The sequence below is a fragment of the Pollicipes pollicipes genome, unplaced genomic scaffold, assembly GCF_011947565.3.
Source record: "Pollicipes pollicipes isolate AB1234 unplaced genomic scaffold, Ppol_2.1 Scaffold_6138;HRSCAF=7277_pilon_pilon_pilon, whole genome shotgun sequence".
Classification (NCBI taxonomy): Eukaryota; Metazoa; Arthropoda; class Thecostraca; order Pollicipedomorpha; family Pollicipedidae; genus Pollicipes; species Pollicipes pollicipes.
In genome coordinates this window covers 23,249,416-23,271,648 of record NW_023596818.1, presented here as the reverse complement: position 1 = coordinate 23,271,648, position 22,233 = coordinate 23,249,416, and the positions used below count along the sequence as shown (strand labels likewise).

General features: G+C 56.7%; 1 protein-coding gene across 1 annotated transcript; it reads right to left on the bottom strand.

Moving 5' to 3' along the window:
* Positions 1–223: 223 nt before the first annotated feature.
* On the bottom strand, positions 224–21,493 carry Dp1 (satellite-binding protein 1 Dp1). The gene is made up of 20 exons (XM_037230018.1): positions 21,453–21,493; positions 21,293–21,363; positions 15,861–16,104; positions 14,850–15,056; positions 14,098–14,304; positions 12,955–13,357; positions 12,324–12,454; positions 11,743–11,933; positions 9,966–10,225; positions 9,470–9,576; positions 8,179–8,526; positions 7,384–7,516; positions 6,888–7,048; positions 6,346–6,564; positions 5,674–5,952; positions 4,955–5,104; positions 4,520–4,715; positions 3,844–4,037; positions 3,240–3,451; positions 224–1,270 (listed from the first exon to the last, which is right to left on the bottom strand). Exons 3-20 carry the CDS (start codon positions 16,077–16,079, stop codon positions 1,102–1,104), a joined length of 3,786 nt encoding a protein of 1,261 aa, XP_037085913.1. The 5' UTR covers positions 16,080–16,104; positions 21,293–21,363; positions 21,453–21,493; the 3' UTR covers positions 224–1,101.
* Positions 21,494–22,233: the final 740 nt, after the last annotated feature.

Below are 22,233 nucleotides of genomic sequence, written 5' to 3'. Positions count from 1 at the left end.
CCGTCCGCCTGGCCACCAGTTCAGCGGCCCGTTGGTGGCCACCCGGGCTCGTGTCTGTCCCGGCTATCCGTGGCGGGCCGGCGCACGCCCCACGCCGCTGTGCCGTGGATCCCCAGCCGCGTCCCACGGAGCCGGGTGACGGAAAGCCGACCCCGACGCTCCCGCTCAGCACGACCGGCCGCTCCAGCTGCTGACGACCGGCTGCCTCCGCCAAACGGCTGGACCGACTCCGCTGTTTATTTGAAAATCGCGCGTTGGACGTCCGAACCGGCACGCAGGGCCCACGTTCGGGACCGGCAAATCGCCCGCCGGCATGTCGGCTACGTCTATAGCACATACCCCGTCGTCGTCGTCGTCGTCGTCTTCGTCAACACTGGACAGGTCGCAAGCATGTCGTCTGTAACAAATATGCTGTCGTACCCGCTCAGGCAGGTGAGAAGCCTGCAACTGCAAGCAATAGCCTTGGGCGGCAATCGAATTCATGAGAGTCGTTCATTCGTCTCAGGGGCAAAGGTGGTGTATTTTATAATTTATATTCGTATACTTTCACCATTATATATGTAACATATAATATATGTGTACCGAACGGCAATCAAGCGCCGCCATGTCGCTGGGACGTTATTATTATGACTTGTGTCGTACACACACCACCCCTTTGTACAAAATCGGGATCAAGTCAAATCGCCTCCGTGCATAGCGTACGGCGCCAACGTCGTTATTGTCGTGGTCTGTCAGCCACACTTGAATACCATGTCCCCTAAAATATCAACAAAAAGTGCACTTGTCATGCACCGGTTAAAAACAACCAACCATGCCAAGGCCAAAAACCCTAAATAAACTGGAATCGTTTCAAAATAGGCGTGCCGATCTGCTCTGTTGGCGGCGCGGGCGGGCCCGCTCGCGCCAGTCCCTGGGCGCCGGCCCGGCCGCGGGGACCCGGAAGACACTTGTGGCTTTTCTCTCCCTCTCTCTCGCTCGCTCGCGCTCTCTCTTTCTTCCCTTCTTTCTCTCTCGCCCTCTCCGTAGCAGCGGTGCCGATCCGTCGGGCAGCGGCGGCAGCAGCGGTCTCTCCGTCCGTGCGTATCTGGGCGCCGGCGGCGGCTAGCGGCGCGACGGTCCCCACATGACGGGCGTGCTGCTGGCCGTGTCGCCGAAGCTGGGGAACTCCTCGGCGCTGGCCATGTCAGGCGCGCTGGAGCGCAGCACCGCGGCCTGCTGCTGCTGCTGCTGCTGCTGCTGCCACGGCGCGCCGCTCACCACGAACCCGGACCTGACGTACGAAACGACACCCGGTCAGAGGTCAGGTCACGGGTCAGCATAGGTCAGACATCGAGCTAACGCACGCCATACAACAGGTCACCACACGCCACACAACAGGTCCCCAAACGCCGCACAACAGGTCGCCACACGCCACACAACAGGTCACCACAAGGCACGCATGTCCCCACACGCTACACAACAGGTCGCCACACGCCAGACATGTCATCGGCGCCGCCCCTGGCGACTGAGGCCTGCCGAATCTGGCTACCAGACGGCGCAGCGCCTCCGGATGGTGGGAGAAACGACGCAGAATCATCCAAGATCGCTCCACCCGCCCACTGCTGGACGGCGTCCGGACCGAGCCGACCGCAGCGGTCATTTGGCGCAGAAAAGTTAACATGCAACACCGCCGAACGCATAAAATCGCACGGCAAAAAGCCGACAGACACGAAAATCAAAGGCTGGAAGAAAGAAAAGACCAAAGAAGCCGACAGGCTTAAAACGTCGAAACGTAAAAATGTCGAAAGCGCAAGGTCAGCAGATCAAATTCGGCAGGGGCAAAGCCCGAAGGACAAAATGCCGACAGGCATAAAAGTCGTCACGTGACAGGGATAGAAATCGATTCGAAAAAGTGTTGAAAGGGATAAAAGATTAGACGGCGGGGCTAAAAGACTGGGAAAAAACGTCACTAGTGGGAACCAAAACTCCGGTGGGGACAGTGGATCAGGGTCTGGCGCGTATGCAAAGCCAGTGGTAACCATCAGCTAGGTTGTAGTTTGTAAGTAAACCAGTGCGAACCAGGAACACATATCGTTCTTTGTACTAGCATCATGAGAGAACCACGCATTGAGTTCAGCGAGTTCAGGCAGACAGAAAGAACCCTCAAGAACCAAGGTTCAAAGTTTCGCTTTCAGAAAGGAGAAGTGGCAACCCAGAACCAACATTGGAACCACACGTTTGTTTGTCTAGCACCCGGCCCACTGGAAAAACACGACCCGCGACGGACACCACCGCTGTGTGCCGCCCGCTGTCGTGGGCGCCTGTGTTGCCTGCCACCATCCCAGATCATGATTACAGGAAATTTTCACGAAATTGTTAGGGGCTAAGAGGGTACCCAAAGCAGATCAGCCCCCTGATGGCCTTAGCCCGACAGCCGCGCTCTGGATGGTTCGGGCGTGATGGCTCGAAGGCTGGCTTCCTGCCCGGGGCGTTTGCCGAGTGAGCGCGGGCGGGCCCCAAATCAGAGGACCCACGGATGCAAGGAAGCGAAACCAATTCAATGCACGGGTGCCTCAGACTGCAGTCGGCACCCTTTCCTGTCATGTCCTTCGGCCCTTTCATGTCAGTCGTCACATGAAGACTCCTGAATCGTTTTCTCAATGGCGTATTCCGAATAGTTTGCGGCCTTGGCTGCATGGTGCCTGCTAAGTATGGCGTGCTGTGCATACCCTGAAGTCACCAACCAAGCTCTGGCGTCCAGTTCAACGGATAGTTTTGCCTTGGCTCTCCCAAGACTGCGGAAGGCTGTACGTGTTGCAGAATGTTGCGGTGAAGTAGTCCAGGTCTGAATTTGCTTGACTGCTTGCCTGCTTCGTTTACTTCCATCCATACGATTATTCATGCCGATTTGCTAACCATTTTATCGTTTTTCAACCCGACTTTTCTCCCACCTGACTATTATCTCTTATTAACTATATTAACTATTTCCGTTCCAGTTTCATATCTGTCAACTTCCTGTTCTTTGACGTGATTGGCAATATTTGCCACTCCCGAATGTTATCCTTTTCGACTTTTTCCAATTATCCGGGAAGCCAGTTCAGCGGACTCGACTGGCACCATACCATTCGAACGACGCACCACTCCAGACGCGCTGCCAGATCCCGTCCCAGTGTTGCCGACTGGCCAGTCCTGACGCCCGGCGCGGGATGGGGGGGGGGGGGGGGGGCGGGGCGGGCTGTCGCCGCGCGCCCACCGCTCACCTCTCCTGCTGGCCGCCGCCCGTCTCGCCGTTGTAGCCGGTGTCGCGCGAGTGCACGTGCGAGTTCATCTCCTCGCGCTCGGCCACGTCCTGCATGTACTCCTCCTCCAGGTTACGCAGGCGCTCGACGCACTCGAATACGGCCTCCTCGGCGCCGGTGATCACCACCAGGTCGTCCTCGGCGTCCTCGGCGCGCGGGAAGCGCACGTCCACCTGCGGTGGGCGGGTGACCGGCCCCGTTAGACGCCTGCCCAGCCGCGCCGGCACGGACACAGCACCGACCGCGGCGCGATCGGCGCCCGGCGCAGCCGCGCGGGGCGCCGGCGGCCGGCTGCTCAACCGGCCATCGTCACAACGGCGCGGAGCGCAGCGACATCATCATCAGCATCGTGATCATCTTGTGCCATCATCGCACGCCACCGGAACATCGCGTGCTGCCCGCCCGCTACGGCCAGCTCAACCACCAAGTGTACCGACCACCGCCAAACAGAGCACCCCATTCACGCGTCTGACGCAGCGCGCGACGTCCGACCGACACGGCGCCCTCGCAGCTCGACGAGCACCGCCGGCCTGAGGCGGGCTGGGCCCGGCTGGCGCCCCCTGACCTGGAACTCCGTCATGATGGCGCGGATGTTCTTGCCGCGGCCGCCGATGATGCGCGCGTGCACGCGCGGGTCGATGCGCAGCTCCTCGCGCGTCATCTGGTCCAGGTCGCCGACGATCTGGCGGATGGCCTCCTCGGCAGCGCGAGCCTTCTCCTCGTACCCGGTGATGGTGATCAGGTCGGGCTCTTCAGAGTCTGCCGGTGACCGCCAGGGCATGTCTTAGGCGTGGAGGTGCGCGTTCAACAGGGCTTCACTTGACAACAGGTGGGTCAGGCATTGAGAGTGGGCGCTGGGCTTTCTGACAAAAACATATAAACTCTTCAACATATGAACGTATAAACCACCAAAACAAATGAACACGAAAGTTCGGATAAGGAGCATGCACAGAGCAGGCCTGGCCAGCCGAGAATGTTGGAGGTGCACCAGAGACTGAAGATAATGGAGTGGCCACCAGGGGGACGGGGGCTGTGCAGTCGCGACCAGGCAGCGTGCTCAGTTCCCACTATGCCACTGCGAGCATTACCGAAAACTTTTTCTTCCACCAGATACCACAACTGAAATGCACACTACAGTTTGAATTCCAAAGCCAAATGCTGCCACACAACAGCGTAGCTGTATCCAGGTGATGCCCTGTCCCAGTCATCTGTCGCGGGCGGCGCCAACGCCCGAGCCTCACCCTTGGGCGGGAACTGCACGTTGACTTCATGGTCCATGCGGATCTTGGAGATGACGGCGCCCTTGCGGCCGATGATCTTGGGGTGGTAGTCGGGGTTGACGCGCATCTGGAGCGTGAACGAGCGCAGCTCGCGGTCGGCCATCTCGGCGTCCAGCTCCTTGACGCGCTGCAGCAGACCCTCGCGGGCGTCGTCCAGCTGCCGACACGGAGCGCAAGGGACGCGTCAGCACGCCCGGACCCGCCGGCAGACGTCGCCTCGCGCGGAGGCCAGACGACACCGCAGCCGGTGCCGCCGCTGCCGCGCCCCAGCCTCGGTACGAGTGGGCACCACCGGCAGTGCAGCACCTGCCTTACCAGACGCGCAAATGTCCGACGTCTTGCCGGAGCAGCGAGCGTCTTGCCCTACGCCAAGCGAAGGCGCTGGCGGCGACTGACCTTGTTCGGCGTTCCGGTGATGCGGATGACGCTGGAATGCTCCTCGGCCGGCGGGATCGAGATGTTGACGTCGAAGTTCTTCATCATCTCGCGCACGCCCTTGCCCTTCTGGCCGATGATGAAGCGGTGATAGTCAAACGGCACCTCCACCTGCGGAGAGCCAGAAGTTGGTATTACTTCACCACGGCCACGGTGCGTTCGGCGTCAGCCGACCACACAGGCGCAGCACATGTACATCTCGGGGCGGACTCCTAGAGAGCTACCCAACCAAACCCGGCCTCACAGGCGCAGCACATATACATCTCGGAGCGGACCCCCAGAGAGCTACCCAAATAAAGCCGGCCTCACAGGCGCAGCACATATACATCTCGGAGCGGACCCCCAGAGAGCTACCCAACTAAAGCCGGCCTCACAGGCGCAGCACACATACATCTCGGAGAGGACTCCCAGAGAGCTACCAACTAAAGCCGGCCTCACAGGCTGGGGCTGCCTCGCGTCGCACAGCTCTCTCTGGTGCCCAAACCAACAACAATGCGCAACATTTTCCGCTCGCAAAGCCCTGCGTTCATGCAAACACAGAGCTCGGCAGACAACGGCCCCGGCTACATACGGGGCATGCACAGGCGCACCAACTACCCGCTCGCGCAGCGGCCGTGCACCTGCGCGCCATGCCACGCCACGTCTCTGGTGCCGTCGGCTGGACGCGCTGGCGCTCTCACCTCGATGGTGACGGGCACCAGCTCGAGCAGCGCCGCCTTCGCCTTCAGGCAGTTGGCCTCCGGACCGGTGACCCGGATCAGGTCACAGCGGCGCGGCCCGGCCGCCGGCTCTTCCGTGCCGTTCTGGGTGGGCGGCGCCGCGTTCGGGTCGGCCCGGTCCGGGAACTTGATCTGCACCTGGTGCTGCTGCGTCACGTGCTGAACGTGCGAGCCGCGCGCGCCCATCACCGTGCCGTGGTGCTTCTGCGGGATCTCGACCTCGATCGTGACCTGAGATTCCTGTGGGGCGGGGCGAAACGACTGGGTCAGGAGGCAGCCGTCCCGTCGGCTAGGTCCGACACCCCAGGTCAGGGGGCAGCCGTCCCGCCGGCCAGATCTGACCGGCCGGGTCAAAAGGCAGCCGTCCCGCCGGCCAGGTCCGACACCACACAGTTCCCCATCACCGCCCACCGTAATCACAAACGCCACACCTGGGAAAAGCCGCCTGACCGCACCAGCCGGCGCAATTTTTCACAAATCCAAGATACACCCACCACAACACGGTGAGATTCTCCCCTGTGCCGAGCTCACGCTTTTCCTTCCCTGTGCCCAGCCCACTCCCTTCCTCCCCTGTATCAGACCCACGCCCTTTCCCGCCTGCCGACTCCGTCCCGCGCGCGCCGCGCCACTGACCAGCGCCTCGACGATCTCCTGGATGCGGTGGCGGGCCGCCTCCACGCAGTCCTTGGCGCCCTTGAGCGTGACCGTCTGGCCGGCGGTGCCCGGCCGCGGGAAGCTGACCTCCACGCCGCCGTACTGGGCCTTGATCTCGCGCAGCACCTCGGCACGGCGCGCCACGAAGTGCCGATGGTGCCGCGGGTCCACGCTCATCTCGGCCGTCACCGTCAGGTCCTGTCGCGTCGGCGGAGCCGTGTCAGCCGCGTCCGGCCGGCGCCCCCGCGCCAGGACCGGGGCGGCGCGCATCCGACAGTGTGGTGCCACATAGCGGGCATTGTCCCGCTCTAGGCCTACTTCACACTGACACCGGAAACGTGCGGACGGTGGCTGCACTTAGAGGTGCAGACTAACACTCTGCCTGCACTGAGGCGGGACTGGCGGTTTGCAGAGCAATGCGTGACGCTTGCCAGGACGTCTGACATCATGTGAGTCCGTACGTGCTTGGGAGTGAAGCTTCGTGTCCACGTCAACGACCTGAGGTCAGTCAACACCCTCACCAGGTCCCTGATGAGCTTCTCCAGCTGCTCCTTGGCCCTCTCCACGTTCTCCTTCTTGCCCATGATGGTGATGATCTCACAGTCCTTGTCGTTCTCGCTGGGGAACACGATCCGCGTTCCCGTCTCCTCGCGCAGGGCCTCGATCTTGGAGCCGTTCTTGCCTGGGAGGACGAACAGCGGTGTCAGCGTCGTCAGTGACCACTCCAGGCGACGGCGTACTGTGCGCGTCGCCGCCTGGACTAGACCAAGAGAAACAGCTCGCATTCGCCCTCCGGGCTCGCATGGCCATCTGACCACACATGGACACGGCCATTTCAATTGTCACATTAGAAAGCCCGTCGGGTATCTAACGACTACCGGACGCATTCGCGCGCTCAAAAACACAACCAACTTGTCCACAACCTCCCCGCCATTTAACCGGACACAACTCCCGTGGTCGTAAGAAGGATCGCTGCTCGGCTACTCCCGCCGAAGGACACTGGAGAAGGGTACTCACCGATGAGGAAACGGTGGTGCTCGTGCTTGGCGCGGACGTCGGCGGTATGGCCGTTGAGCGTTTTCTCGTTGGCCAGGTCGACCAAAATCGTCTCCGCCTTCTGCACGTCATCCTTGGGGCCGCGAATCGTCACCTGTAGACGCGTACTGCCCGTGTCAGGGGCGGGCGAAGGAACGCATGCTACGGATGTATGCACGTAGCGGGGGCCTGGGACCGTGTCACAGGTCACTGCCAGGACCGGGGCCTGCGATGGCCGGTGAGATATGTGCGCGCTTGTGACGGGCGCCCCACTGGATTGTACCGGCTGAAGGACGGGAGGCCGAAACTGGTCCATGGTTGGCCATGATTTGTAGTCCAACGTGTCAGGGATCGGGGTGCGGCACCGCGTCCCGGGGGCGGGGTGCCGACGTGTGGATGTTCGGAGCGCTGCCCCGCTCGGGCATGGGCCCGGCTCAGATCACAGCCGCACCCCGACACAATGGCGCTGGACTGGCGTGAGCGACACGCGCTGGTGCCACGGCCATCTGTTCGACCCCTACATCCGTCAATCGCCCTGTAGTCGGTCACCCAGCCGCTGCCGAGCGTGAATGGCAATGGGCCGCAGGCGACTGGTGGCGAGTGTGTCCGGATCGCGCTATCGATTTAAAGAACGTCGCATTGTCGATCGCTAACCGAGTCCGATCCTCGGGGCAAAACGCAAGCCCCGAGCCTGTGCCCTGCCCTGAACCAGACGCGACCGGCCCCGCCGGCGGTCCGCGTCTCGGCCCTCGCCAGCCAGCGACGGAGGCCGCTCACCTTGTCCGACTTGCTCTCGGAGGGCGGGAACTTGATCTGCACGCCGCCGCACTCCTCCATGATGGACTGGATGAGCCGGCCGCCCGGCCCGATAATGCTGTTGTGGAACTTGCACGGCACCATGATGTCGCGCTGCACAATGTTGTCGAGCTCGTTCTGGATCTTCTGGATGCGGTCGCGCGCCGCCAGCACGTCCTCCTTGCGGCCAGTGATGACGATCTCGCTGCTGTCGGACGACTCGTCCGGCAGATCGATGCGCGTGTTGGTCTCGTCGCGGATCTTGCGGATGTTGGCGCCGCCCTTGCCGATGATGAACTTGTGGTGCTGTTTGTAGATGGAGACACGCTCCTGCGACGGAGGAAGGGGGGGGGGGGGGGGGTTAGAGGCGACACGCGGAGGGACGCGCGGGACTGTGCGACACCTCCCTGCTTTAGCCCACTCACCAAACTCGGCGCCCGCTGCCGACAGGGCGCGTTCTGGGTCAGGTCCCACACAGTGCATTCGTCGGCCAGTGCATTTCACATCCATCCGACACCACTCTGGCGCTACGTGTCATCCCATGCAATACGGTGTAACCTTATATAATACCGGGCGAACTCTGTCGGTTAGCCTTTGATAACTCGAGAACTGTTGGTCGCAGACCGCAAAACTTCATGTCTTTTTACGTGGTAAGGCCAAGGTTTATGTAAGCTTGATCCGGATCGGCAAATGAGCCGGGTGCGGCGCGAGCAACGAGCTGATTAGCTGGGAGCGATACGGCGGCATTGCACATCTCCTTTGTAGAGACTCGCCGCGTATCTGGCCAGCGATCCATACTCCATACCACTGAACAGAGCAGGAGTCGGGCTACCCAACGTCACGCTCGACATACATGGAGGGCGGTGAGAATTTGCGCTTGGAACTTGCTGCGCAATGATCTATTTCCAGGCTTAAGCCACCCGGCCCGTTGTCATTTGAGCTTTATCAGAGCCGCGAAGAATGTCGACTGCCGCGTGGTGATGATTGGTAAAACGATAACCCATCAAGGCCAAGGTCAGGCGCATAACGCATGTGCAGCGCAATTCTTCATGCTGCCACCAGCCCGCAGACCCGTCAGCCGTCGACGGTAACATTCCGTTTGGTCACTGGTGCCCATTTATCGGCAGCAGCCCGTGCCATTCCGATGGGGAGGATGCCCGGGGTTGTCCGGTCGCCGCCAGTGACGTCACTTCGGGCGCTGCCAGTGACGTCACTTCGGGCGCTGCCAGTGGCGTCACTTCGGGCGCTACCGGTGGCGTCGCCGCTGCCTTACCTGGTAGCCGGCCTCCTGCATGCCCTTGACCAGCTTCTGCAGGTGCTTGTAACACTGGTCCACCATATCTCTGGGGCCACGGATCTTCACCACGTCAGACTTCTCGCCTGCAAGGAAAGCCAACATCGGTCGGCGGGTCACGCGGAGACTCCAGCACGGCCGAGGCTCGCCCGCACACGTCCGTCGAGCGCCGGCGACGACTTGGCCTCGTGTTTGCTCGCTTCTGAGGCTAACAACGACATTGTCTGGCAGCGATGGCCGATCGGCGCGACAGTCAAACGCATCAGCGCCCCGTCAAATCGTCACTTATCGAACATCAGTGCAATCGAATAAACAACCAGTGTCTGAGGTGGAAGCACCCAGGCACGGTGGCCCAGGTCACCGCGTCAGCCCGCATCGAGCGGCAATGCTCGCGGACACCGATCCGCTCCGCGAGAGTCGGCGCGGCAGCGGTGCCAGCGCCGCCGCCGCCGTCACAGCCGCAGCGGACACTCACCCTGGCGTGGGAACACGATCTGCACCTGCTCGAACTTCTGCCGGATCTGCGTGATCGTCTCGCCCTTGGAGCCGATGATCTGCCGGTGGAAGCGGTTCTCGATGATGATGTCGCGCTCCTTCTCGTTCTCCATCTTGGCCGTCATCTCGAGCAGCTCGTCACGCGCGCCCATGACGCCTTCCTTCGGGCCCTCGATCTTCACCGTTGTCGAGGACTCGTTCTCCGGAATCGACACGTACACGCTGTACTCACACTTGATCCTGAAACATGTTACAGCGCGGCTGAGTGACCAGGAGCGCGGCTAAGTGACCAGGAACGCGATGAAGTGACCAGGAGCGCGATTGAGTGACCAGCAGCGCGCTGAGTGACCGGCAGCGCGCTGAGTGACCGGCAGCGCGCTGAGTGACCGGCAGCGCGCTGAGTGACCGGCAGCGCGCTGAGTGACCAGCAGCGCGCTGAGTGACCAGCAGCGCGGTGTGTCCCACCTGACGGTCCGGGGCGAGATGCTCGCCAAGAGAGAAGGCTACGGTCAGAGTGGCCCTCCGACCCCCCACCCTCCCCGAAGAGAATGCATACCCATAAACGACTCAGGAGGCAAGATGTTCAGCACACGGTGAGCAGGTCCTAGAAGTTGTAACCAGTACGAGGTCTGGAAGCCATGCGATGGCCGAGCTCACCCATGCTTCACTCCGCGAGCAGACGGCGCGCCCGTCTGGAGATATTCCCCGGTCTCGCACAACCTTCAAGCCCTCCAGCTCGTAATCCCTTGTCCATACCAAGCCCTCATACGTATTTCACCAAAAGTGCCGAGGCATATGACAAATTGAGATCGGGTTTTCCGAAGCATCTAATGACCGTGATAGGCTGTAAGTAATCCCAGTACACAAATACACCATGCCAATGACCAGTGTCTGCTAATCAATCATATCGATAACCACAGGAGTTAAATGGCACATCAGTAGCCACAGTATGTCAATATATTATGACTAGAAGCACGTTTGATAAGAAGATTTCCTTTCAAATTTAGTTCCGCAAAGATACCGCCGATTCCACATCTAAGCGTAGTCGGCGCCGGCTGCCAGACACGTGCCAACTGCTTGTCACCTTTCATCCATGTCTTGATCCGACTGGCTAGCCCGCCTTTTGAGGCAGCGTACAGACCTCCAGCGCGCGAGCTCCTCTGGCGTTCACGCTCTTAGAGCCGAGCTCACGAAGCTGTACAAAGGGCGTGGCCCTGACGCCCCGCGCAGCCGCCAATCGCCGCCGGTCGGCTGTGTTCGCCATGCTCACCCCCTACCTCGCCCACGCATACACCCCAACACGCCACGCCACACCCTTCGGCACTGCGGGCTGGCCCAACCAGCCGCCGCCCAGATCTACCGATATCAACCGACCAAGCAATCCGCGGCCCGGCTTCACCAGCGGGACGACGCCGCACCACAGCCACCACACAGCTGGATCGTGTCACACGACTCTGATCCGCTGTGGGGCGCTGGGAAAACCCAGCGGTGGTGGGACAGCTCGTCTGATGTCCGACCGACTTCGGTGACTCAACAGAAGCTTAACTTGACGCCTTGTTTAAATATCTGGGATGGATGCTTTCCCAACGCAGTTTGCTCGACTGTCTTTGTCGTTAACACAACGATTCGGAAGACGTCTCTGGGACCGGAAAGATTGTCCCTCGTCCCCGTGCAATGGCAGGGGCCGACGCACTGTAACTATAGCAACGCCCAGTCAAACGCACATCACCGCCGCCGGCGCCGCCGCCGCTACCTACCTGTTGATGTTGGCGCCGGCCTTGCCAATGATGTGCTTGTGGTACTTGGTGGGCACGTCAATCTGCTCCTGACACATGCTGTCCTCCAGCTCCTTGGCCTTGGCTTCGATGCGCTCGCGGGCCTTCTCCACGTCCTCCTTCGGCCCCTCAATTTTGACCTTGCTGGAGCCCGTGTCGAATTCCACGTGCACCTGGAGCGGACCGCGGCGTCAGGCCGACCGACAGGGCACGGCCCACGCCGCCGCCAGCTGCTGACACCGCGGCGATGACGACACGACGCCCCGTGTCAGGGGCACCGTGTAACAACAGGGCTGGGCAGCGACGGGGCCGGGCCACACCGGCCGCGCCCGGACGCACACGCGGATGACACGCCAGTGCGGCGTCCCGGTGACACACTCGGCAGCGCAAACCTGCCCCGTGCATCGGACATCAGTGAGCCGGGCGGACGGGCCCCAGACGCGCCCGAGTGCTCGACCATCACCACCAGCCGCCAACAGTCCTCGCCCCTCCCCTCCCTGCCGCGCTGCGCTACACACACACACTGGAGGGAGGGCCATCGAGCCCCCGGCAGCGGGCCTCACCTTGGGAAGGTCGGCGGTGATCTGCCTGATCTCGGCGCCCTTTTTGCCGATGATGTACTTGTGGCACCACACGGGGCAGTTGACCTCGGTCATCATAACGCTGTTGGCCTTCTCGTAGACCATGGTCAGCGCTGGAACGCGGCCATGTCCGGCGCGTCACCACACGGCGCGGCACGGCCAACAAACGCGTACCTTGAGGAACGGTGCGACGCGCCCTGAGAGCGCGACACAAACTCCACTACAAATTGGGAAGGAATGGCCCAGTTCGGTTGCGAATATAAAGCTGAGTAGTTTTCTCTCCACCAAACAATATCAAACATGAGCCGGAGACATGACGTTCCGCAATAACAGTTTCAACCTGAATACACATGACCTACAGCGAGCTGATCTGCTACAAACTTTTTTTCTGGGAAAGAACATGCGTGTGAACTAGACTGCCCAGCGTGAAAGCAATGCGGGATCCCAACCTCCCCACACCCACCACGCCTACACCTGCTGCCCATCGAAGCGCCGAGGGGATACTCTTCTGCTGCGGTACCCGCTGCCCCCGAAGCGCCGGGGAGGAGGGAACACCCTTCTGCGGCACTAGCTGCCCCCGAAGCGCCGGGGGAGGGGGGGGGGGGCGGCTCACCCTCGCCCAGCTTGTCCTGCGGTCCGCGCAGCGTGATCGTATCGGACGTGGAGTCGGACGGCGGCATCTCCACGAACACGCCAGTCTTCTGCAGGATCTCGGCAATGCCGTTGCCGCGCGGCCCGATCAGGTACTTGTGCTGCGACTTGCGCACCTCGACGCTGAAGCCGGTGCACTTGCGCTCCATTTCCTGATAGATGGCCAGGATCTGCTGCTTGGCCTTCATCACGCCCTCCTTCTCGCCCGTCACCGTCAGCTCGTCCTTCATCACCGACAGCGGCGGCACGTTGATCCGAATGCCCGGGTTCTCAGTCTGCATGCGGATGATGTTCTCGTTGTGCGCGCCGCAGATGAACGGGTGGTACTTCTTCGGCACTTCCAGCTTCTCGTACGCCTGCTTCGACTGGAACGACGCAGCGGGCGCGGGTCAGCAGGCATTCGCGACCGGCGCATGGCTACACCAGCCAGCGACGGGTCTGGAGACGATTGGTGCTGACCGTTCGATGACACCAAACTTCATTTGCGTCAGGATGAACTATCAGCTTTAAACCATTAAGACCATTCCAATTACAGTTGATGATTTGTGTCAGTGATTTTGCGGTGATCGGTGATGAGGTGACCTCATCGGTGATATGTCACCAACCATCAGGTGGTTGGAAACGAATACCACGAATCATCTCGAATGCGTGGGAGGTTACAAGGCTCGCGCACTTCCCTGACACATACAGTCAAATAATTCCCCCCAATGCATCTTGGAACGTAATTGGATGCCTGGGAGTGGCACACCCAATTTCTCGCAGTTCTACGCACTCTAAAACTACATTCATAAACGCATTTCAACTGCGATCGAGATATGATTTCCGGTACTCGTGCGGTACACTTGGGTGAACAGATATTTAAACATTTAACATTGCTTAGCCATGCACAGCCAGGAACATTGGCAGAGAAGCCAGAGTAGCACATGAGCCTATGCGTGTTATAACCACCGGAGGTCGACGCCCATCACTGGCTTCATAACGCATACTGCGTTAGCTTGAGAGTAACATCAGACGGACGCCGACATCCCGTCACACAGAGCCGACACCGAGAGATGGGGGAGGGGGCAGGTGCGCGGGGGCGTACGGCTGGCCAGTCACCACTCACTTGTTCGTCGCTGATAGACTGCAACTCGTGGACGGCCTTCTCGATGCCGTCCTTGATACCCGTCACGTTCACCTTGTCGCTAGGGTCGGCCTGGCCCGGCACGTGAATCTTGGTGGCCGTCTGCGCCTCCAGCTCACGCAGCCGCTGGCCGCCACGGCCCAGGATGAACCGGTGGTGCTCCTTTGGGATGCTGATGCTTTGCGTCACCTGCCGGTGCGGGAGCAAAAATCATCGGGTGTCGGATCGGGGTCTTCGGGTATCGGGTCGGGGGTCCCTGGCGGCCGGGTCCGGGGTCGTCGGGTGTCGGATCGGGGGTCATCAGGTGCCGGATCAGGGTCTTCGGGTACCGGGTCGGGGGTCCCTGGATGCCGGATCGGGGGTCATCGGGTGCCGGATGGGGGGTCGGGGCTAGAGTAGGATGTCAGGGTGTACGTCGGACCAGCCAGTGTGCGGACAGTGCGACTCGGTCCAAGCCGAGTTACAATCCCTCCTGCTCTTCCTGCCACACTGGTTTCCGAGAGCCCGCAGCATGGTGTAATGGCAGCAAAAGCAAAATCCCCCATACGCAGGGAAACAAAGTGCCGTGCAACGCCGGCACGCAGCACGCAAACGAGACCCCATAACGTTGCAGGCCACCAGTCAAGAGCACTGACCAAGGTCCGGGAGGTGACAGGTACACTGGTTACGACACAGACGGGTCCATATCCGGACGGGTCACCGCGACTCCACCGTACATCAGAACGGGCGCTGACCTGCGTCTGGAAGTTCTCCAGGATGAGTCGCTTGGCGCGCAGCACCTGCTCCTGCTTGCCGCTGATGATGAAGGTCAGACTGTGGTCGCGTCCGGTCGAGGCCTCGATGTTAGTGCCCGTTTTCTGCATGATCTCGCCGCACGCGCGCATCGAGCTGTCCTCCCCGAACCTGTCCGTCTTGCGCTCCTCCGATGGCACGTGGAACACCTTGGGACACACACGGCAACATTATGGGAGACGCCCGTCGGGCAACAATGGCCAGGGCCACCATGATGACCGCCAGCCGGGAAATCCCGACACCAGGACACGTGCTGTTTTCTGTACTCCAGGATCGACTAACAGACGTGTCATTAGGGCGTCTGACAACGGCGGAAATAACCTCCACAAGCTCAGGGCATTGCCCCCATACCACAAGTAAATGCAAAGCCGACGCCCAACAAATCATACTCAGACAAGAAGAGCATAATGGATGGGCGGGCCAGAGGCACCATCAAGGGCATTTTTATATGTGAATACCTTACAGATGAGACTGGACATATGCGGTATGTTTGCGCTTTAAAGCGGTAAGACAATAAATCAAAGTATAATAGCTGCGATTGCCAAATGTGCCACAAACCGAAGCTTCCATGAATGGAGGCTCCATTCGAGCCAGTATGATGAATAGTACCCATGGTAATGCACAACCAGTTTAAGCCACTAATGATTGCATAAAAATTAAGCTGACTCGCACATTAAAGCCGCAATATGCTGCTCCTAGCCGTTGGGATTTCAGCGCACAGCGGGTAATCGCAGACGAAGCATTATGGAAACGATGTCACAGACAATTTTGAAAAAAAATATCCAACTACCAGACTATAACTCTAACTAGGCTCTAACTCCTTGACTGACCTATCCACACCACGGCGGGGTTCTGTTCGCATGACACACGCCATCCGTGAGGAGCCCACGTGTCTGCGCCGGGACCTCGGCCGCGGCGGGCGGCGAGCCGGCGCTGACCGCCGCCGCACGCACCTGGGTCACGCTGGACGTGCCGACGCGCATGCGCTGCGCCCAAGGGTTGGTCTGTCCTGGCATCTGGCCGCCGGCCTCGGGGCCGCTGTCGGGCAGTGCCGGGAACAGATCGTTGTAGGAGACGACCGGCGCGTCGGCGGCCACCTCCGGCTCCGGCAGGCCGTCCGGCACGACAGCCTCCTGCTGCTGCTGCTGCTGCTGCAACTGTGTCTGGTCCATGTTCGGTCCGTGTCGTTACAGTACACTGCAAACGGAGGCGCCTCGTATCATTACACGTGGCAGCTGGCCGCTCCCACCGCATGCGTGCGCGGCCGCGGGTTTATTCAAACACGCGGCCGCGATTTCATAGGCATGGGAACCTGTGAAACCGTCACGCCGACAACAGGATGAGGTCGGCTTGTTCTGGAAGTTCTGCTGACAGTCATTTGGTGCCAACGCTTACATTTAAGTGCCGCAGAACTGCCCTCTTCGACTGTAAAACAACACCCTACGGGGAACAGTTGTTCACTTCTTTCCCCTATTTCTTAGCGAATGTTTAACTCCCACCTGATATTGTCTGCCACATAAAACAACCACGTATTTTCCTCCCACAGACGTCTCTATGTCCTCCATACGGTGTCCTCCAAGTCCTGGATCACGTGACAGGACCCAGCTTAGACAAGGCCCCACAGCACCTGGAGAGCTACGGCTGTTTTCTGATTTACCTACACCCAAGTCATGTGTGAATCCTCCCTGTGCTTGAATCGCTCAATCAGCATCCAAGCCGCAACCACTATAACCTGCCTGTTCATGTCTCAAGCCAGATCTGAACAGTATACGTGAATCATAATGGAACGTTTCGTGGTATTTGTCAATGACAAATGTAAACCATCACGATGTTGCTAGCATGGCAAGGGATCCAGAGATGGCTAATACTATCCTGCATTAGTTGCAAGCACAGCCCATCATCCACGCCCAATCGCGATGAAAGGTTGGCCTTGGTAGCGAAAAGAGAGGCAAGATATCTTACCTTAATATGAAATGCACGTATCCAGCAAGCCGCATTCGAGCCGCGTACTATGCAACCTAATCCTGGGTGTCCCCCCTACGTGTGCTCTGCCTTCGGGACCAAAAGCCGCTCGCGTTTATCAACTCTCATTTGTTTACAAAATACATCACATAAAATACAGGAGACACCTGTGTGGAAAATGTGAGGGTTTCTTGCGTCCTGGAAGTTTCTTATCACACCACGCAACCACACGCAAAGCTTGATGGATAAATTGCCTCCATGTCATTCGTTCCGTAAGAGAATTAGCTACTAACTCGTACCATTCCAAAAACAAAGAGTGAAAAATTATGTGAATGCAAAACAGCTAACTGTTGCAGCTTGAATGTCATTTTCACAAATTTCGTGTCGCATGAGATGAGCAAAGACTTGAAAGAAAGGCTCTTAGTGTTTGATTCGGTTAGCCTACTTTTGTTTGTCTTGATCTAATTCAGAGGTGAAAAATATGGTGACCCAGTCTGTTCGTAAACTGCGTCAAATGTGCTGATTTTGTAAGAGAGAAGCTGGCCCTTAAAGACAATATTTTTTCCTCTTTGAGACACATATTGCTGAACTTACCTGAGTCCAAAACATGACTTATAGCTAAATTTGGAAATTTTCCTCATATGACTCAGTAATGACCTACGACGTGAGAATATAAACATTTTTGTCACGTGTACGGGTCCAATTTCATGTTAAATTAAAACATGTTTATGCTGGCAGGGGCATCTCTCACTGACCATTTTGATTCCAGCTTTTGTAAATTTAGTTTTTTCCACTCGCTTATCGTCTTTTTGTAGCCAAATTTTCCTTCCTCATCCTAGGTCAAAAGCAATTCTAGCCCACTTTCTTATTTTAATTGTTGCACGGAACGCGAAACCTGAGAACCGAGTAAATTTCAACTCGCGCCCAAAAAGGAAGCCAGGCGCAAGATCACCTAAGCAACACGAATGCAGAATATCTCAGCACAAACGACAAACACCACCGAAATCCATGCCTAAAACCTGCACCGGCGCCGAAAGTCGTCTAGGCAGCATTGCAAATAAAGTAAAAGTATGGGATTGTACGTCTTGCGGACGCCGCTCCGCGGGCCGCAGCAGCAAATCATAGCCTTTACTTATCGCCGTTTTGTCCTTTCGTTGGCAGCCCCTTCCCACGCTTTTTCCACACGTCCATATTCTGTCCATACACAAAGTCGCAGAATATTGCATTGGTAGGTGCAATACCGCTCCGTTCAGAATGGCAGAGGTCATTCGTAACAAAGCCGTCTCACTGATTAAAGGTTATCCACTGATACTAAGCAGCGAGGGAAGGGGGCCGCGTTCAAACAAAGGTGCCCACAGAGAGACGGCACGGATTGCCCGAGGTTGCTTCTGGGGGACAGACGGGCCTCTACGTGGGGACGCACGGGAGGATCTCTGTTCAAAATGGCAAGTGTCCTGTGTACCAGAAACCAGAAGACGAGAGGGTGCCGATGGAGGTACTTTTTTCTTAGATGTTGAGCACTCGTGCCGCTCCGCCAACTTAACATTATGTTCCTTTTTGGATGCAGATAGAAATTTTAAAGGACCCAGTAGATTTCGTGATAACGAACTAAATCCATATTCTATGTAAGGCACAAAATGAACCCAATCTACACGGACGTACTCGATAGTCTACACTATGGCCACATCATACAGCATCTCATTACGAGCGACAGGGACGCGGTCATCAACAGCCCCACACACCCGCGCCCAGTGGCGCCACACACACCTGTGCCCAATGAAAAGTTACGCTTAGCCCGTTAAGCCCGTTTACGCTTCATCCGCGCCCGATCTGTCTAAAAATGTCACAGCTGCAGTTCCGCTGCATCGAAACTAAGCCCCGTAACAGGAAAATGGTCGCCGTCAAGCCGTAAGCCGGTTCTCACGCCTCGGGGGCCACCTTGAAAGGCAGGTGGGGCATTCCGGTTTTCCGCACAAGCCATGAGATCAGGTCGTTTTACGTGTAAGGACCCGCACAATAACGGACCATAGCAGGCAAATTGGTGATGGGAACTGAACACTGTAAGGGCACTAACAGCCCAGTATGAATGGATTATTGACGCCTTGTTTTTTTAAACGCCTTGCATGAATCAGCAGGTGACTGAGCCACATATGATGCTTCAAAACACAACTTGCATGATGGCTGATAACAATATGTATTTAATCTGGGAAGTGTTCTTATAGCTGATAAGATTGGGGGAGGGTTGAATACTCTGGACCACAGGGACAGTTCAGTACATGGGTGACAGTATTACATAGCAAATTAGTTTGAGCTCACCATAATTATTGCACCAGCTGTTTCTTGGGATGATAGGATGGGGCAGTGATGTTTGTAGCACTAATGACTAAGGATTAAATTTCATGCAAAGTTTGCTGCCCATGGAATATCAGCCCTAAATGTCATGAAACAGTGTGACCTGCTGCACAAAGCCACCCCACTTTACTGTTCCTGAATAGCCACTGGGGCTTTAAGGTGCACTCAGCTGCTGAGCTTAATGGCACCACATGCCTCTCACCCTGGCAAAAAGGCCAGGCACTGCAGGGAAGGAAACCTTGCAGCTGCTGCTCAATGACTCAGGATCTCAACTTACATATATAATTACCTCCAGTGGTCTGTTTTGAATGCAGACTCCCATCGCATACATCTAAGTTTCACTAAAGCATACCAATAATATGCTGTGCAGCTTCTCAAACATTCCTATTCTTGCCATTCCCACCTAAAGCCAAAAGACCTGCAGCTGGTTTCAGTGTTTACCTATGGCAACTCACACTGCTGAGGCAATGGAGTAGCTCTTGAGTACCCAGCCCAGGCTAGTTCATGACAGTTTGTAAGATTGTGATGTAGCCAGCTGATACAACAAAATTATACAGCAAACAGGCACTTCCATAAGGCATAAAACTATGACATGGAAATGCTGGAAGCATACCCAATAGACTGCTTTTGATCATCTCAAGCATCACAATTAATAACTTAACTGACTGATTGCACAAAAGCAGCCCTCTGATCCACAGTGAATACTCTGCATTCCTGCAGTGAGTAGCCACCCATGCATTCAAATGCTGCAAATATGAACTGCTTCATACCACAAAAACTAATAACCTAAAATAACCACCATAACTAGTGATACACTTCCATACTTTCACTTTAAAAACCAATAAAGGGAGAGACCACTCTGGTGGCATGGCCACAAGACCATTCCACACAATAGCTGGAAATGTGACTTTGATTTAGACTGAGGACCATAGGGGGGAAACTGAGGATGAAACCAGATGGTGGGGATCAATGAGATGTGTCCCAAACCCTATATCCCAGCTTAGTGCATGAATAGGCTGTCTGGTCAATTGAATAATTATATTATACAGTACATGATGTCCCATATCAGAGCTCACACAACACTTCTTTCAGGTATTTTAACCTGCTTTAACCCATTAACAAGCTTTAACCCCTTATTAGATTAGTGTCTGCTGGTGTTGTGCCTTAATAATCAGCTGCATGCTGTCATATGCACATTATCTGTTGGCATTGCTATGAGTAGGATCGGGCCTGAGAATAATTGCTATCTGCAGCAAGTACATCTGAGGCTTTTAGATAATCACCAAACTATGACCACCACAATAAAATGTGATGTGGGCTTCTCTGTGAGGAGCACACAAGGTGACACCATAGAATATTTGCATTTCCACCTAGAAGCCAGACCCACATCTGGCCACATTTCAGGGTGAAAATTGGCAAAGTACAGTTCACCACCAGTGAATCTTAATGCTACTTACTTAAAATGTTAATTAAAGCTTACACCTATTCCCACTGGCCAAGAGAAAGAAACACATACATATGCATGCAGCACCCTGGACACCATTGCAAGGACATATAACTTAACAGCCTGGATAGCCCATGCCCCAACAAATTGGCATGGCATGTGTTCCAAAGAATACCAATATGCTGATAATATGCATATGATGCACTTGTGACCCAGAATCACTGGGCTTGAGTTCCAGAACCTGGCCGTTATTCGGCATGACCGAAATAGAATAACATGTGGAACTCTCAAAAGAAACTTGACATAGCATGGAAAAAATATTCAAGATAGCAGACATACATTCATCTACAGCCATCTGGCTAAAGATGGAATGCACAACTTTGCAATACTCCGGTCACATTTTAGCATCAGGTAATGAAGTAAATCCCTTCTTTAGTAACAGGCGGCATACAAAGATATATTTTGGACCAGATGTTTCATTTCCCAGCACGAACGAGAATTAGGCATGCAATGCACCTGACTGCTGGGCGTTCTTACCACCTAATCTGGCTGATAAGTACCCAATTGTGCTACTTCCGGCGCCTATCCAACAGCAGGGCCATGCATGGCCGGTATTAAAACACTCACAGTACTGCTCCCGTGGGGTCCGTCCTAAGATACTGGAATTCCCTTGATGGTATCCACTTTGCCGCTGGATTCTGGAACAAGCATCAAGTAGTCAATGGCAAAAAAATACGCATTATCAAACAGTAAAGTAGACTGCACGATTCTGCTCCCGCACCCTCACCTGTCCAAGCCGACACAGGGCGAGAGCTCACTGCGCCTGCGCAGTGCCAGAGTAGCCACAGCTGGTGCTGACGTTACGCGGATGAACACAATAAATCTAGAAATGAGCTTTTTGTCCTAATTTTTGCCTTTTTATGACGTTTTTCGTAAAATTTATGTAAAAAATAGTATGTTATGTCTTATAAGATATCATAAAATTTGGTTAAATCACGTAAATGAGTGAACTAGATTCTCTCATAATTCAGGAACATACGACGCTACTAAATACAATGTTGACCAGCATGGGAAAAAAATCCATCACTGTATGTTGAATGCCCACCAGTTTCCCATTTGCTTCCCATGGACCTCAGATCCTTTCAAGGCGTGGACAAAAATTCGAGGTAAATAAGCAGGAGCGACGCATGCAGAAGCACGGAGGATACACACCCGGTCCAGGGGTGGCGTCACGGATTTTGAGTTGGGACAAGATTCTCCAGGGGGCCTCCTTGACAAAATGAGGTCTCCTCACAGCGGGCCTCCTGGGCAGTATCGTTTTCAAGGGGGTGGGCAGCCGGGGAACTCCCGCATGGATACCGGCTTCGGCCGGCGTTGGGACCCGTCGGGCCCCAGCGCCGGTAGCAGTTGGACAGCGCAGGCTGTTCATTGCGGGGCTTAGCAACCCCGCTGGCACGTGAGCTCTAGCCCCTTATCACGCCCGCTCGCTCCCGTCACCCGCATTCCTGCATTCTGCTCGCTCATCACTCCTCATCCTCGTGCTATCGGCTGTGTAGGGCCGGAAGGAG